The sequence below is a fragment of the Danio rerio genome, chromosome 6 (genome assembly GCF_049306965.1).
Source record: "Danio rerio strain Tuebingen ecotype United States chromosome 6, GRCz12tu, whole genome shotgun sequence".
Taxonomy (NCBI): Eukaryota; Metazoa; Chordata; class Actinopteri; order Cypriniformes; family Danionidae; genus Danio; species Danio rerio.
Window position 1 is genome coordinate 42639410 of NC_133181.1, and position 18878 is coordinate 42658287.

Genomic DNA, 18878 nt, shown 5'->3' on the forward strand with positions numbered 1-18878 from the left:
CATATGGCCTAAAAACCTAAAAAAACAACTACCTTTTCTTCATTCAAACTATGCATTCAGCTAAAAATATGGAGATTGTTGCCATGGTAATCCATCATCATTATGCTCATATCAATAGAGAAAAGAGAATGTCAGCTGTAAAAAGATGATATTCAGACAATACTGTACATTCTTAAAAATAAAGGTCTTAGAAGATTTTCTTTTTCATCGAAACCATAAAATAATCATTGTTGGTTTCTGTTGGTGAACATCTTAGAACAGTTACAAGCACAACAACAACAACAAAATCATAAATGGTCCAAAAAAGTGTTTTTGTCTTGTAAAATTAGCAGAACCCTTTCTGGTGCTAATTAGAACTCTTTTTAAAAGGGTTCTATGATGAACCATGTTTGGAAACTGCTACATAGGACACAACACAACAACTACTACTACAACCACAACTACAACGACACACACCACCATTTGGTTTTACCATTTCTATCATTGTCTTCATTATTCAGGTTGTTGTTGCAATAGTATAATTAGTAGTAATGGTTGTAGTAGGCATTAAAGGGATGGTCCACTACGATATAATATATAAACTTTAGTTGATGTGAGCTGTGTGAACATGAACAACATCTCTGAATGTAAAATGCTCAAAGTTCAATGCAAAAGGAGACACTGGCTTTTACAGAGTTAGCTAAGCAAAGTCTACAACGAACAAACTTTGGGAAGAACAAAAAAAATACATCCAGGCTAGTGAGATCACAAATGCTACATTTACCATGCCCAAACACCCCACGCAGTAAAAGGGCATGGCAAGAGACGCTGTAATGTTATAGCAGAGAAAGATAAAATGGCGTCCAAATGCTGCTATTTCCACAGAGCTTGCTCTGTTTCTGTATTTGGGCTTCGAAAGGACACGACACAAAGAGAGAAGTGCTTACAATTTGATTTTAATTATGTTCCAGAGAATTATAAATATATATATATCTAGCATTTCACAAATGACTTCCAGAAACTCTCCCAGTTCAGTGCTGGATCTGGCTAACAACTCCTCAAAGGAGCAGCCTTGAAGGGCATCTGCTGCATAAACCATAAATTGGTGGTTCATTCCGCTGTGGTGAGCCATGTCATATAAAAGGACTAAGCCGAAGGAAAATGAATGAATGAATAATACTAATTTGAAAAAAAAAAACATATACATTGTTATAAATAATTAGAACATTGCTAAAATGACAAATTTTTAGTTTAATAACCGCTCGACCCACAAAAACTCATAAAAATATCATAAAAGTACCTTTACATAAAGTTATTAGAGTTTTCACTTTACTTTCTTTAAATTAGAAACAGTCTTGGTGAGCATAAACGAGGAGAACAATGAGCTACGCTATTTAAAGCATTTCAGTAATCTGAGTAATCGCACGTTTCCTGTCTCGAGGAAACATGTTGCAATCACATGACTTTGCAGCTATTTGCCGTCTTCTGTCCACACCCTCCTAGCATGACTCTCAGCAGACTCTCTATGTATATTTCCCAACGACTGTTTGACACTGTGAACCAATCGCTGTCCTCCAGAAAGCCTTCATATGCTGGCCTGATTAGTATGTGGCCATGCTGTATCCCACTTACCCCTCGTTTCCTGGCATTTGAAATGTAATCCAGAGCTTTACTGGAGAATGTGAGAGCTGGAGAGGCTGAGACAGTCACACACAGCGCTAAAGCCACCACATGAATAACGTACATGTTTAAAGATGTTATAGCAACGTTTTGATTCACTTTCTCTAATCATGTCACAGAAAGTTTGTTAAAAAATAAAATGACCATCTAATCACATTTCCAGTTTGATTTCCAAGTTCAAATGTCAACACTTCAACGCTGGAACAAAAAAATTGTAATTTAAATGTCACAAAATAAGTTACATTTACATCAGGAAAGCCATTCCGTTTAAAAAAATTGCCAGTCATTAGGAAAAAGCAATACCGAGAGGAGTGTTTGGAGTGTATATGGACTTTACCAGTATCCCTCACCCTATTCCACATATATAATCCTTGCTGAAGAGAGGTTACACGAGGAAACACACACAGAGCATTATGTTCTAATATACAACCAGCCCAAATCCTTCCTCTCTCCTGCGCAACTACACCCACAAGTAATAACAGGCTTTAAGAGCGCTTGCGGAAAGCATTTAGTAAAACGTTTAGCAAATCCGTAATATGCCAGCTGGGTCTTGACCAAAAGCAGCAGCGAGTTCTACATCTGGTGTCGGAATCCAGTGTAATGAAAGCGATGTTGCTTATTTACAGTCTAGAAAGGCTTTTGCTATATTATATCTCATATCAAGAGCAAATGAACCATGTACTCAGATGTGGGTCTGAACCTACTGTACCATACCAGAACATTGCTGTTTACACGTTAGCAACCACATACTTTGACCAGATTAAATCTGCCTTTGGAGCTCTTCCTGTGTGGCTATTTGTTTCAAGTAAACAAACATTTGCACTGACCAGAGCGCTAATATTAGTTTTCACTTGGTACTTTGTAGCTGTCTAATCCAGGGTTTCACAACTGTTCCTGGAGAAACACCAACACCATTTTATAACCATTACAAATTAAACATCAGAATCAACTCACTGACTCGTTTGTAGAGATTCCAAGACCAGAAATGGAGATTTTAGGTTAAGGAGATCCTAAATCTGTGCTGTTGGAGATGGTGTGCCTCAAGAAGCAGGGCTGGGAATCCCAATCCCAAATAGCTGTCTCAAATTATTTTCACATTCTGGATACAGCATTTATTTCAAAGGTCAGGTAAGTTCTAATTCTAATTCAACACAATTCATCAAAATCCCATAATGCCATTTTAAAGCATAAATAAACGGCAACTGGAACCCACCAAATGCAAATTTATGTATTTAAGCAAGTACTGTAGATTACATACAATTTCAACGCAAACCCATAAATAGAGGTGAATGACATGGAATGAGTGACATTTCTGCTGATAAGCGTGGAATGCATAGAATTAACCTCAAATTTCCATGATGCGGAAAACATTTGGTGAGTAATCTAGAGCAAATCTAGACCTTATTCTTTAATGCGGAAGTGCACTCAAACTTCTTTTTGTGAACTTCCGATTTAGCCGTCTAGGAGAAATGACTAGGAATAATAAGCGGAAAAAACGGTCAAACTACTTGCTCTACAAACAAGTATTTGCATGAACATACAGACAAAGTAGAATAAAACACTAAAAAAATATCAGTTTGCTACATCAAGCAGCAAAACAAGCTGTTTTTAACGTCTAAAAATCAAAGGAAGTGAATGAGACTGGAGGTCTCGGGCCAAAAAAATTCAATTGGCTGCCCACTCGTACACGGGGAATAAGGTGAAAGATTTCCAATAGCATTATTTTGTAGATATTTTATTTTTTAAAACAATATTTGTCAACTGTGGTTCAAAATGACCAACCATGAAATAAAAAGGCTAAATTAGTCTTATGTTTAAGGTCTTGTTTACATCTGATCAGTTAAAGCAGAGGTGCCCACACTTTTTCAGCATGCAAGCTACTTACAAAATGATCAAGAAAAAATGATCTACCAAATATAAAAATGCAAAACATAAATTTATTTGTAAACATATTGAGAATTCTGCATTTGTACAATATATATTAATGAATCTTGCTTAACTATATGAACCCATATGCCAGTAGCCAACCTGGGGTGTTTTTTTTTCCCTCAAAAAGTGTACTGTTTTGCAAATATACACCCAAATTTCTATTTAATTGTGAAATTGAAATACTGCATTTTAGTGACATTTTAAGCACTATTGTGAATTAGCTTGTCAGATGGTCATCATAACCACATTTTTTGACTGTTTTAGCCAAAACAGTATTCAAATCTATTTTAACATGGACCACTTTTGGTACTTCACACCTTTTTATTGGTCATTTTTTGTTTTAAGAATATTTAATAATTAATATTGCAATATTAAAAATAAAAGTTACTTGTAAAACGTTTTCTCAAAAATACAGTAAAGATGACTTCTTTTACGCCAGATTGTATGTTTTCTTGCATAACTGGATGTTGGACTCATAACTGGATGTTGGAAAAATATTTGTTAGCATTGGCCAAAACTGATTAGCTAAAGTCACACTAAAGCGACAGCCAGTAGAGGATGGGTTTTGATGGGTTATTTTTACCACGATGGCATGGCAGTCAAAATAGGACAAATGAGCTATGTGACAAATTTTGGACCTTTGTCAGTGAGGGGTGGGTCTTCCGAACCCCTAAAGTGGCTGCGAGCCTGCACATTGTGCAATAGCCTACAACTCTGAACACATTTTTGTCATTACCTTACCTTAATCTGATGACCCCATCGATGATAGACTGACATGTTTTTGTTTAATTTTCTGAAACACCACAGTCACAGACATCGGCAGTGGCAGTCTTTTCCTTGATCCCGTGCGCCAGCCTGATCACCTGCCACTGCCGGTGACCTACTCACACCTAGACAGCACAGCAGCTCTGCATAGAAAGTTTGGCTAAAGGAGAAATGGTCGTGCCCAACTAGAACCTTTTTCACAAGGTTTTTATTTATCACTTTCGTCAATTGGTAAAGTTTTGTTCTTCGCCACTGGCTTGCTTGGTTTTGGACTTGTGGATCTGCGCATTGATGGATTTACTCTGTTTGAACTCTCAGCAGGGAATATTAAACCACACTGAACTGAACTAAACTCAACTTCATCTCTGAAAACTGGACTGACACGGTTTTAATTTACTAAAAACTGTTGAGCTATTTTGACACAATTTACATTGTAAAATAAATAGAAATAAACCATGAATTGAAAAAATGTCATGCGATCTGCCCACGCTACCTTTGCGATCAACCGGTAGATCACGATCAACGTAGGATTGGGCACCTCTGGTTTAAAGCATTCAGGCTCCATTTACATCTACATTTAGTGTTAACCCTGAGGATTAAATCGACAAAAACCCATTTTATTACAGACGCCACGCCAGTTAGAAACTAATCTTAAAGGGATAGTTCACCCAAAACTGAATGACTGTCTGTCATCATTTACTCACCTCACCCAGTCACAAACCTTTGTGAGTTTCTGTCTTCTGCTGAACACAAATGAAGTTGGAAACGTGTAATTACTGACTTTTATAGTATTTTCCTACCAAAGATGTCAGTGGTTACTGGTTGCCAACATTCTTCTAAATATCTTTTGTGTTCAACAGAAAAAGGAAACTCATAATGGTTTGGAACCACTTGAGGGTCAGTAAACGGTGAGTAAATGTTTATTTCTGGGTGAATCCTCTCTTTAAGAACTCATTTAAGCAAGTGCTAATCAGCTTTGAGTTAGACCAATCTAGTATTTTATGTAACTGAATCTATAAAGTTAATGTTTAACTCCCTTTTAAGACTATTATAAAAAAGGTTTATGCAACCAAAGTTATAAAGAGGACATGTGGAAATATATATATATATTATTTTTAATGCAACACAAACACACACAGAAACAATCGACCACACATCTACCACAACAAAACAGATTTCTCTTTATTTTGTGTCATAATGTCAAAAACGGAGAAAACCATTACAAAACAAAAATTCTACCTATAACACTTACATCATACGGTAGAACTAAGGGATGGAATGTCACATTTCCATTCACATTTAATAGAAATATTCTCATAAATAAATAAAGTCTCTTTAAAGTCTCTGGAGTGAGGATGCTAATCTTCAACACGTGGCTATGGAATGAAGAGGATCCACGACAGCGAAATATATTAAATAGTCCACAAGAAAGTCTTTTACCATAAGGAATGTGGAAAGGATCATACAAAACTCCCTTTTCCACACACCGATCATCGTTCCCTACAAGAACAGAGTCTTCCCTTGAGTCCTGCAGGTCGTGTGTAGTGTTTGTAGAGCACCTTCATGTTTAGTTGCGTGTCACATCAGTTAATAATTGTGCTACCGTTGCTACAAAGCCACCTCTTCTCAAAAGGTGTGTAGAACGTCAGTGTCTTATTATAAACGTCTCTTTGAAATGCAAACATCGGCGTATTTCCCTTACAAACCTCTCGTAGATGGAGAATAAATGAAGATGAAACTCATCTACAGGGACCGCCGGCCATCTGCGGTTCAGAAAGAGAGGAACTGCGCTCCGCACAAAACAGTCCAGTCTCTTCGGCTCCTGAGGGAATTTGCCCCTCATCTACGCAAGAGCTCCCCCACTTGGGCTTCGGAAAAAGCAGAGCGGGACGAGCAAAGCGTGAGCATCAGCCCCTGGTGCTCAGGGAGCCCACGGTGAGCCTGGCATGGCAAATGCACAATTGTAAAAATCAGACAAGCGCTTTAATCGTTGCTGTGCTCCTCAAGCTGAGACAGAATGCTGATCAGATTCTGCAGGCCGAAGATGTAGCCGCTGTCTCCACCCTCGTGAACGATGCCGTCCTCTCCGTAATCACGGCATGTGGTGTGGGCGAAATCGATCATGCGGACGTCCACCGCAGGTGAAGCGCTGCTAGAGAGATCGTGTCGTCCTGCGTAGGCTGCTCCTTCATCGTCATCATCATCTTCATCCTCATCTTCATCATCCTCCTCCTCTCCGCCACGAGAGGGTCGTGGTCTGGGCGGTGCTGCAGGTGGAGCGCCATCGTAGATGATAAGAAGAGAGGAGGAGAAGAAGCGGTAGCTCTCGCAGGCCTCCAGCACGGCCCTCATCTCTCGCAGTCTCTGCAGGACGGGCGTCAGGAGCTCCCGCCGCAGCACGCGCCCGTCGCTGAAGAACTGGCACAGAGCCTCTTTAAAGCCCGCCAGGCTCAGCTTACGCCCGTGATACTTGTTCATGAATATTAGCTGCCCTGTAGCATTGTGGAACATCTGTTGTGGGAGAAAACAGATCAGAATCAGATTTAGTGAATAAAATATGAAAAATAACATGTACTGTAAAACAGGAGTTCCCAAGCTTTTCAGACCGCGACCCCCAACATAACAAAGCTAGTGACTCGCGACCCCCACATTCCTCGGAGGTGGCTTTAAATATACAAATGTTGCACACATAATAGGCCTATATGGACATGAGCATAATAACAACACAAAAAAGCAACAGTCTAACAACTATAGCTATAATTTATGTCGTCAGTTATTCATTAATTTAACTTAAAATCAACCTCATCTAATGCGACCAGTGGCCACAATGTTTTCAGCACAAGTCTAATCACGGTTTAATTTTGAAGACCGCCACTCAGAGATCATCCTCAAAGTTCAGTTGTGGCCTGTATTCATTTGTAATGTATTTGATTGCTATAAAAGGGTCAGAAAGTTTACCCTGATGCTATAAAATCAATCTGCTGCAGCTGACGCTATTGCTGTTTTGTTAATCTAACATAAACACAAATCAATTAAAAGGCTGATGACTTTATTTGCATGTTGTTGCTTTTTTATGTAACTAATATCTACTATTTTTATCTTCTGTGGGTTATGGATAAAATATGGTCATTCTAATAGTTTCACTTTTGGAATTCACCAAGGGATCCCCTGCCATTGTCCAGCGACCCCCCACTTTGGGAACCACTGCTGTAGAACACCGTAGAATAAGGTGGTCAATAAATTGGGGATTTTTTCTGTAAGAATTCATCTGACCTGTACTTATTAAAAAAGTGATCATTTAGAATTTGACTATATTTTAAATTGCTATAAACTGACAAAATATATAAAATAACAATTAATATGTTATATTTTAAAATAAAATATTACTAAATTGTATATGGCTGAACTGTGATCTTTTATTATGTTATAAATCAATTGCTATTCTAAATATGCTAGACAGAACTTTTGTTAAATAGATTATCACAACACAGATTGACAGTTTAGTATATGCTTTTTGAATAGCGCTATATAAATGTAAGGAATTATTATTATTATCATTAATATCATGGTAAAAATGTGGGATAGCGATTTAGTTTTGCTCAGAAAAATACAGAAGTCAAGACAAAATTATTAGCCTTCCTGTTAAATTAAAATCTTTTTAAAAATATAAAAAAAAATGTCTTGGATTGGCTGGAATAATTATATATATATATATATATATATATATATATATATATATATATATATATATATATATATATATATATATATATATATATATATATATATTGAGAAATGTAAAAACTGCTAAGGTCAATATTAATATCCCCCTTAAAAAAACTACTATTTTTGATCGGCTACAGAACAAACCCCTGTTGTCCAATGATCTGCCCAATTAACAACTGACCTAGTTACTTTAAGCTGAATACTAGCACCTTGCAAAATAACTAGCAACATGTTATGCTGCAAAGTTATTAGAAATGTTATTATAAATGATTTATTAAAGTTATGTTCAAAAAATCATCTCTCTGTTCAACAGCACTGGAGAAATGTTTGAAAAATAAAATCCAATTCATCTGGAGGTTTAACAAGTTTTGCTTTCAACTGTACAATGATCCTAAGTAAATTTAAAGATGCACTACACTTATATTGTATTGTCTTTGACCTATATACAAAAATAAGTGGAACAAGGAACATCAACGGTTTCGAGCTGTTGGGTCTGTTATGTACACTTCAAAACATTTTTGCGGTGTCAAATTATGTGAACAATTTAGTCCATGTAAATAGTGTCTAATTACCTGCATGCCACAGAGGCGTACTCCAATAGAAGATGAAGTGCTTTGTTGGCATTTGCGAATCTGATTGGCTTTCTTCTCCTCAGATGCATCGTCCCCGTGCTGACGTGTTCCCATCTTTAGATCAAGGACACATGGAACCCGGTACCGCCACGTCAGGTTCTCCAGCAGAATGAATTCTAAAAGTGGCCATGAGTCAAGGGGAAAACTCTGAATATTTGATGTGTCTGCATGTCTTATATGGAGGATTTTGCGCTGGAATTCTCATTATTTACTGGTCATTTGAGTGTGTGTTTGTGTGTGAACTGTTTGAAAAGGATACTGTGCTGGTTTCTGTGTTTGGAGTTCTCCTTCATTCTCTGCAGGTGCTGCTGGTGACACTGCTGACTCCAAGGGTTGTGTTTGATCTGAGGGACCACATTTCCCTTCTCCAGACTGTAGTATAAAACCTCGGCCTTATCATCCCGATTACTGCAAAGACCAGGAGAAAGGGTTATTACATTTATTTGTGTTTCAGATATTACTGTAAGAATGTACACTATTACTTAAAATTTTGGGCTCTTTTAAATCTTTTAAAATAAGTCGCTTATGCTCACCATGGCTCCATTTATTTAATAAAAATGTTTTGGACTAAATTGTCTATATTACTTAACACGATTTAAAATACACATCCATCAAATTATCCAACAGAAACCATTCCAATACAGTCTGTTTATTTCTTACTCAAAAATTTTATTGACTTCAGGGTTTCTACAGATTTCACCAAGTTAAAATCTTTTTAAGACTATTATTAATGATATTTTAGGCTTCTACAGGGCTAATTGCTAGGGATTTTTTTCCCGAATATCCCAGTCAAAAAATAAATAAAATAAAATTGTATACATTTAATAATACAATAATAATAATAATATTGTTTGAATGTTTTAAATTAATTTTTTAAATATTTCCATTCACAAACACTATAACCCTTACAAAGAGTATAAGAAAACAGCTGTCAATCACTATGGTCTACAATAATAATAATTTAATAATAAAAAAATATGGTTCAGGTCAGTATCCTCAGCAAAAAAATAAATGGAGAACTTAAGCAAACGTTGCTGTAAGAAAAGCAATGAATGCTTATTTTGAATAAAGAGATTTATAGAGATGGACTTTTGGTGATTGTAAGGGTAATGGCCAGATTGGGTAGCTATACATCAACAAAAAAAATTAAGACCTACAACACAACATTTCAGTAGATTTAGGTCTTTTTAATGCCTGAAATTTAGCTTTTAAAATGTAAGACTTTTTAAAGACCCTGCAGACACCCTGTATCTTAAATGCTGCAAACAAAAATGACTATTTTTTTATTTGTTTATTTAAAAAAAAGTGTTTACTGGCCCATTTTGATCAATTTAATGCATTCTTGCTTAATAAAAGTATCACTTTCCTTAATCCAAAATATTATTGTCCTTATTTGACCTCATATTAAATTGTATTTACAGTGATTAAGGCTTTACCCTCTTATTTTTCACGCCCTACAAGTTTGTTTTGAGCACTCTGTGACGCATAAGTACTATTGACCCATTACATGACTTACAAGTGTGTTTTGGTATAACAAAGCAAAGCGTGAATACTCTGATGAGCCTTCTGATAACCCATCCCATGATGCTCACGTGTAAGGTCAGTAAGCTGAGAGTAGGTGGTTTTCAAATGCTTTCGTACACATAAGCATTTACATTACAAAAGCTATCTGATCAAGTGTGTTCGGACAACCTTGAAACCTGTATTTTGTGTCGGTGTGGTCAGACCGACAAACACAAGTAAGGTGTAAATATTTTTTTCTGACCTCAAACTTGTGCTAACACTTTAGTTTAGTTGACAATTCACAAACCATCAACTAACACTACTAGCTTAATAAACTACTAATTAGCCATTTTTAAAGGGCCAATGAAATTAAAATAAAGTTTTTTACATGTTAGTATCAGTATTGTTAGTTTTTAAGATATCTATAAGCTAGTGTGTTCTAAAACAGTGACAAAATTTGCGTTTAGAAGATAAAAAAAAAAGATCTAAACATGTAAAGCTTGTAGTTTGTCATTTTCGCCTACCGTTTTATTCAGGTCACTGCATACTTCAGTATCTCATCAACTCATAACTAGGGCCAGACAGAATCTGCAGACATTTTTTGCGATTTCTGCTGAAAATTTTGTAAAAAATCTGCAGATTTATGTGGAATCATTTTGGGAGTATCATAACTAAAAACTTAATATATAAAAACAAAAAAATAATACCTTTTAACCTTTTATTTAATATTTACGATGCAAATTCATCTAGATCCACTTAATTGGTAAACAAGCAAGTCTATCATATGAACATTTTCATTTTAGTCAATAATATTTCTGACATTATTTTAAGAACTAAATAAATATAAATGTACACACATTCACACAAGTAAACAAATAGACTCAATGAAGGGCTAAAATCTGCAGAAATTTATACGCGCACAGATTCTGTTTGAGCCTAATCATAACCAATCAAATGCTCTCTAGCATCTGAAATGTCCCACCCCCTTCAAGACGCATCTCATTTGCTTTCCATTTGATGCACTTTGATCTCAACCGATCTCACTGGCAGAGTTGTGATAAGACAAAACACTATTGGGTGTGTTTTTAAAAGGGGAGGAGCTACACAATGTCCAACCCTCTTTTTGTTTTTTAGTTGAGATTACGTCAAACAGGGACCTTTAATAGTTAATAAGATAGAAGTTGGGTTTAGGTTCTAGGTAGGATTAGGGATGCATAAAGTTCATAGTTTATAGCTACTAACAGCTAATATCTTTTTTTATCATGAATTGTGACAAACTAAAGTGTTAGCAAACTTTCAAATATGAAAATATGTGTCCCATATCCTCCCTCACCTTTTGCCCTTCTCTTCTTTGCGGCTCTGTCTGGCTCTCTCGTTGTCTGGAAGCAGGCCTGATGGCTTCTTCTTCCCCCACTTCACAAGCTTATTCTTGGGCTCTCCGTCAGCTGAAGGCTCCTTGTTCTCCAGATCAACTGGATCGCTGTGAAGCGGGTAGGCTATCAAACACAGATTCCCCTCTTCATCTTCCTCAAAACTCACTGACACCACACCTAAAGACAGCACAAGGAAAACAGAAAACAGACAATGAGTGCTTTGGACGTCGTGTTGACACATGAACAACATATGATTCAAATCTGATGAATCATATGATGATTAAAAAAAATTGTGTCTTACCCAATCCGGCTTAAACTGTACTTTAAAAAGCATAAAACAAAAGAGAAGCAGGGGAGGGGGTTGAGAAGGGAATGAATTTGTGTACATGTTCATCACTGTCATGTAAAAGAGTGTTTTGCATGTCTTCTAGTGCTCAGCAAACAAAGACACACACAAAAAAACCACGAGGCAGGAAGGTACAATTCAATGAGCTCTTTTATTACCACTCATTGGACAAACCATGTATAAGATCGCCACATATCAAATACATACGAGAAGAAACAAACGAGTTTGACAGAAACTGCATCACTGAAATTTACAGACAGCAAAAAAAAATTGGGAAACTTCTTTGGTACATTTGGAATACAGATCATAAAACATGACACAAAGCAAAAATACACATTTGCAGAACTAGCATGTGGCCCAAGACATGATTTATAGTGGTATCTCATGATAACCATAGATGAAACTAAGATTTACAGAGGGATTGAGTAGGAGTAGGAGGGTAAAGACAGATAGAAAAAGAACAGCAAAAAATCTTTCAACACTAAATAGCACTAAAACAAGTCATTCTTCTCACAAAATCAAACTGTGTGCAGGTAAAGGTGTGTAAATGTATCAGGCATTAGGACCCCGCGGCCTCTGCAGTTATGGCAGACTGATGACATCAACAGCAGTGATGTCACGTCTCTGCACCAACGCTCACACACACACTTTTCCAAGTATATGCTGAGTCAGAGAATGAGTGGATAGTTTTTGTGTGTTCGTCTTTTATGACGAGTCTGATTAACACACTTTAATCGTCTCTGAGGCCTATATTTGTGTTTTGTAGACGATTACGTTAGTATGTCAGCATTGGAAGTATGCGCAAGCGTGCGAGTGTGTGTGCACATTCTTTCCTACATGTCATATCCTCTCTCACTGACAGCTTTTTTTAGTCTCACACCGCACAGGCCAGTCAAAGACACCGCCAAATACACTCGAGAGATGCCAGGGTGTCTGTGTGCATGAGGACGTTTAAATATATCAAAAGAGCAGGAGAACTGAACATGATATTCCACCTGATGCCATTAGTATAAATCTCCTGAGAGTGAAAAAGTGTTATGGGAATGTGAGAATGGCCATGTGTTTTAGAACTCTGTCTGAGAGTCTGAATGTCTATTTTATGCCTGTTTATGTCATTTAAAACTTCTTTTTAACATTAATCTATCTTATAAATGTATATCTGTTGTTATAAATATCAGTATAACAAGATCTATCTATCCACCTCTCCACTATTTATCTATCCATCTATCTATCTATCCATCTATCCATCTATCTATCCATCCATCCATCCATCCATCCATCCATCCATCCATCCATCCATCCATCCATCCATCCATCTATCTATCTATCTATCTATCTATCTATCTATCTATCTATCTATCTATCTATCATCAAATTTCATGTTAGCATTTATATCTATTGTTATAAATATCAATATATTAAAATCCATCCATCCATCCGTCAATTCATGTTAGCATCCATGCATCTATATCTATTGTTATAAATATCAATATAATTAAATCCCTCCATCCATCTATCTATAAATTCCATGTTAGTATCTATATCTGTATTTTGTTAAATATATCTATCTAACAAAATCTATATATCCATCCATCCATCCATCAAATTTTATGTTAGCATCTTTATCTATCTCTTTAAATCAACCCACCCTTTTAAAAAGCAATCTATAATACATGTAAGTATTCACAAAAACATCAATATATCTTAATAAAACGTATATATCATAGCACTTAAATATAATAACGCTAAAAACTAACGAATCGTCTAATTAGTTTTCATATATAAAAACGTGTGGCCTTGTAATAGGAGTCACGCCATACTAAAGTATGTCAGTGTAACTTCTTCGCATAAATTATATATAGAGAGAGTGTATTATTGAAATTTATGAACAGACAGAGCAAAGAAAAAAGGAGCAAGATAGAAGGAGGAAGTCTGACACACATAAACATAATGTTCCTGATGTGCTCATATTCATAAGCGTCCACTTACCTTTGTACTGTGGTGTGAATTTGCGGATCTCGGGTGGCAGGCTCTTGTAAAACTGGTGTTCTCTGGGTATTAGTGGTTTACAGATGGTCTGTTCCCCAAAGCGCAGCACACAAGAGTGACCGCCGACTTGATGGACAAATGGTTCTAACATCACTCCTCCCTTCATCTCTCCTTTCCCTGGGTATCTACACCCCTCCATCAGCGCTTCTAAAGCCGGACTCATCTTCCGTACACATCCGTCTCTCTCAGGCTGATCTATCGCTGTCTATTTGTTTGTATTTTTTACTCTCTTTCTTATCCTCTTCTGTTGTTCCCTTTTCTGGGGTGGCAGGTCAGGCACAAAAAGGCTGAGAAAACCAAAAGAAGACTGTTAAAACAAAAGGTATTCCTGCTTAAAGGGATAAGGAAAGGGTAATCCAGAAGGTAAAATGTTGTATTAATGTTGTTTTTCTAAGCTTGTGACACAGAGGACAGGCTGTGAGAGTACGTCTGTCCCTGTCCCTGCTGTAACTGAGCGATCTGTTCTAAGCAGGCAGGAAAAATATCACAACAGGACAAGTGGCTCCACCCTCCTTCTGAAAGTCAGCCAATCGGAGATCAGCAGCTGTTGTTGGGTGGGAAGTGAGAAAGGGGAAACTGAACAAACAAAGAGAGAGAGCAAGAGAGAGAGAGAGAGAGAGAGAGAGAGAGAGAGAGAGAGAGAGAGAGAGAGAGAGGTGGGGGATGTTGGTGTTAAAGACCAAAACAAAGAGATGTGAGGTATAAGAAAAGGAAAGAGAAAGTGTTCTCAGCAATTTCCCCCTGCCTGACAAGAAAACAGAGACTCAGTAAAGACATAAAGAAAAAAAATATAATCTGAAATCTCATCTCTAATTTTATGCTTTCCATTAGTCTTGAGAACAGTGGTCAATCGATACGGTTTCTCAAGAATTCATTCATAAAATTTTGTCTTTGGCCACCTTTATCTTAAATGTTTTGTTTACATGCATGGAATTGGCCAGTTTAAAGCTATGGGTGTACAAATTTAAAGGGCTATGAACTGAGAAATCTAAATCTACATGTCTTTTTGACATATTTATCAGATGTCATCGTACCATAAAATATTCTGTAAATTTCAGGACTCTAAATTTTGGAGTTTAAATATAAAAACTGCTTATGTTGAAGTTAAAGTGTGAGCAAACTGCTTTAGTTCCATTAGTTATTGCTAGGGCCAGACAGAATCTGCGGATTTTTTTGCTATTTCTGCAGATAAATATATGAAATAAAAAATAATACAATTTTAACTTTTATTCAATGCAAATCCAATTAGATCCACTTATTTGGTAAACAAAGTAAGTTTCTCATACAATATATCTACTAAAAGACAGAAAATATTATTTTTAAAACTGTCCTGTAAATAAATCATATGGACATTTTCCTATTAGTCAATAATATTTCTGACGTTTATTTAAATCTGAATAAATATACATTAATACACATTTACACAAGCAAATAAATAGACTCGATAAATGATGGGCTAAAAATCTGTGGAAATCTGCAGATTTTTGTGTGGGCCTAGTTATTACAGATTGTTTGATTTATATACTTATTTATATAGTCCATCAATAAAGGATGTAGACCAGAAGGGCTCCAAACTGCAGAGCCTAGCTCTAATTTGCTTCAACACACATTTTGACCTCGCAAAATAATGAATATGCAAAATTGTTATCCAACCAAATCAGGCCGTGTTTACCTAAAGTCAGCTTAATAAAAAGTTTAGATGGTCTTTCTTTCCTTTATCATGACACACATCTACTTGAAACATTTCTGAAATGAGATTAAAAAAAATGTAGAACAAAGTATGATTTCATCGTTTGGGTACAGAGTGGATCAGTGGAAGATAGATGTTGCTAATAAAACGGCGGAAGAATTAAATGCCAGATTATGGTATTTGATAAAAGATTATGAAGGCAAATTCATTTGTACAAAATGCACATATAAATCATTTATAACAAGTATTACTATGTACATGTTAAAATAATAAGAACACATTTTGATTTCAAGCTGACTTTAAGGGTGTACAACCCACCATGCTTATTCAAACAGTGTGTGTGTTCCAAAAAGGGCTTGTAAAATAGCCTATTACTATCATTTTTAAATATTGAGAATGTCCTAAAAAAAAGACAATTGACACTTAAACTAAGCTGTTACAGGCAACACGAACATTTAAACATACAAATGGTAGAAAATGTAAATTCTAAAGCGCAAGTAAAGAGTTATTATATTGGAGTCAGGGGTGGACTTAACCAATAAGCAAGGTGCAAAGCCACTCAGGGTCTGGGGAATTGCCAGTGCCAAGAAGCCTAATAATTATATAGCTCTTTTATATTTTTTAATCATATGTTGTAAAAACTGTGTATAACTGTGGACTTTAACGCTATTACTTATTTTCCGATGCTGATGACAAATGTTTTAGCTCTGCAAGTGCAAGGTGTTTTCCTGGTACAGTCAAACCGATCTGCTTTTTCTGTTTTAAATGTAATAATTTAAATGGATCGTTTATTCTTGCTTGCTGTTTTCTCACAAACACAGAGATCTTAGTGACACCAGTCTGTCAGCGATCAAAGTAGAGGCAGGTAGGGTGCAATAGTGAGAATTTTGAGAACATCTGGGAAAAAACGCTGTGAGCTTGTTAAGAGATCGAGGGCCTGTTCACATAACATTTCCTAGTGAAATGGCCGCCAACAGCAATTAATATTTAATTAATTCATATGAAAAATGGTGAAAAGTTTAGTTTGATGGATTGTGAATTAAATTATTTGAAATGTTTTAATTAATATTACTATTAGATTATTATCACAAAAATGGCTAATTAACTGGTTGGAGTAATGTTTTGGTTACACCAATTTTACATCCAGCCTTGTTGCATTGCAGGTTAAGTAGTTTAAAACGGTTACTGGGCACAAGCTCAAAGCAACTCTCAACAAAGTCACTCAATAATATATCTACGCCTAGCAGCAAACAGTACTGTAATTCATTTAATAATGAGGCATCAGGCTAGAATGACGCTCATGGTTACATAAAACACACGCACACACAAAAATCACCCATTATGACCCTGCATGGGACAATCGGACGACCATGGATTTGCACACAAACCTCTGCGTGCACACACACACAAAGTAATCTGCTCTGAGCCATTTCCCTAGACTGGGATTAATGTGTGTGATCAATGAGCACTGGGTGAGGACTCAATCCTAATCCAGAGCAACAGACACAGATTATAATCTGTCTAGTGACAACCTCTGAGTAAATACACACAGTCAAACTCAGCAGACAGAGAAAATCTTTTAAAATCACACACTTCACCTTTTTATCGTTTAAATTCTGACTCAATCTATCCTCACATAATCTGCCACATGCATTAAAAAAGAGATTATCTGTTGTTATTTTTCTATATATAACCTCACTGTCTTTAATCTGCATTAAAATATATGCATTTTATAACTGCCGTCAATCAGTATTTGCGCTTTAAAATAATCCTTTTTGATTCAAAAATATGTTTGAGAGTTTTCTGTGGCAATGAAATATACCTTTAGATCTGAAGCTGACAGGATTGGTCAAACTGTCGGGTAATGACCTAGGCTTGATTCATTTTTATTTTAACGTTGGATTTCATTGAATTTTTTTAATAGCATCACTGATATTTATATTTAACTTGTATACATTTCAGCATTTTTTGGAAAAAAGTTTATAAATAATTATATCATTTGGCATTTATCCAAATACAGAAATCCCTTTGCAATAGAAGTCATGATTCACATAATAAAATACAAAACAAGTATTCCAGAAAATTCTGTATAGGGAATAAGGAGAAGAATGACATCAAAATATTTATTTTTTTTGTTGAAAAGTCTTACATATTAGTAAATCCTTCAATAAATTAATGTGTAATTTCTTCTATTCTGTGGTGACTGGTAAAACACAAAAGCTGTCAATCCAATGCAAGTGTCTTTAAATAAAGTGAAGGCCTGATTGGTCTTTACTACCCACAATACCCACCCACCATATCAAAGGTCCTATTCTATTGGTTGAAATTACTAACAACATTATTTAATGTTGTAAAAGACTATATCATTATCGTTATTGTAACACGATCACATTCTGGATGTCATATAAAGCCTTAAAGGGAACCCATTTTACCTTTTTTACAAGATGTAAAATACGACTTTGGTGTCCCCAGAATGTGTCTGAAGTTTCAGCTCAAAATACCCATCAGATTATTTATTTATTTGTAGAATCTGCACATTTTGGTGTCTGATCACAACGTAGCTGTTTTTGTAGCCAGTTGCTTGAAATCCATATGAGCTGGTTCTCCCTTCCCACAGCTGTGACGTGCATGTCTGCTTCTCATGCACTACGTCAGATAAACAGCCGTCAGTGGTAGAAGTAATTGATAGAAACAAGGTTGTGAGTCAAAAATACCAAATAAGTTTATTTGACGTATTTGCAGTGGTGTTTATTCAAGCCTTTCTGAAACGATGAGTCTCACATAAATGCAGTTTGCAGTACACGCGCGCACGTTTACTGACACGATGCGGCCATGGTGATTATATCGGTTTTACTCTATCACAAACATGCACTGTTTTAAAAAATGTTTTAAACTTGGAAAATTAATTATTGAGGTGCAGCTGATCACAGAGACTTGGAACAGATATTTTTATTTCAGTTTCTTTGCAAAAATGGCCTTCGGACATGTGTATACATATTATTATGGAGACATGGCACCTGTCAATCGATTTGGTGGGTGGGGAAAACTACACTGCAATGTCACGTTGCGGTGGCCTTAAAATCACTGGGATTTGGATCCTATTTTAACATCAGTACATTTTAAAAAAAGAGACTTGTTGTGTTTCTATCACTCCAGTTGACTGTGGACACACTATACCTACACAGTTCTCTCCAAACAGTGTACAA

The 18878-nt window shown here is 36.1% G+C and overlaps 2 protein-coding genes across 6 annotated transcripts in view; both read right to left on the bottom strand.

The window, feature by feature from the left end:
• Window positions 1-18878, bottom strand: part of pfkfb4b (6-phosphofructo-2-kinase/fructose-2,6-biphosphatase 4b) — a 516544-nt gene that overhangs the window by 94330 nt on the left and 403336 nt on the right. The gene's annotated exons all lie outside the window — the stretch shown is intronic.
• The window catches only part of ip6k2b (inositol hexakisphosphate kinase 2b), a 73013-nt gene continuing 59646 nt past the window's right edge, over window positions 5512-18878 (bottom strand). For 4 of the 5 annotated variants that reach the window (XM_073952812.1, XM_073952814.1, XM_073952813.1 and 1 more), the window contains 4 exons: window positions 11548-11764; window positions 8971-9119; window positions 8652-8827; window positions 5514-6864 (listed from right to left, as the gene is read on the bottom strand). In XM_073952812.1, coding sequence (XP_073808913.1) covers window positions 6337-6864; window positions 8652-8827; window positions 8971-9004 — 738 coding nt within the window. In that variant the 5' untranslated portion in view covers window positions 9005-9119; window positions 11548-11764 and the 3' untranslated portion in view covers window positions 5514-6336. Of the gene's footprint in view, window positions 6865-8651; window positions 8828-8970; window positions 9120-11547; window positions 11765-13922; window positions 14315-18878 lie in introns of those variants that run through there. The other variant, NM_001002389.1, reaches the window with a different exon arrangement.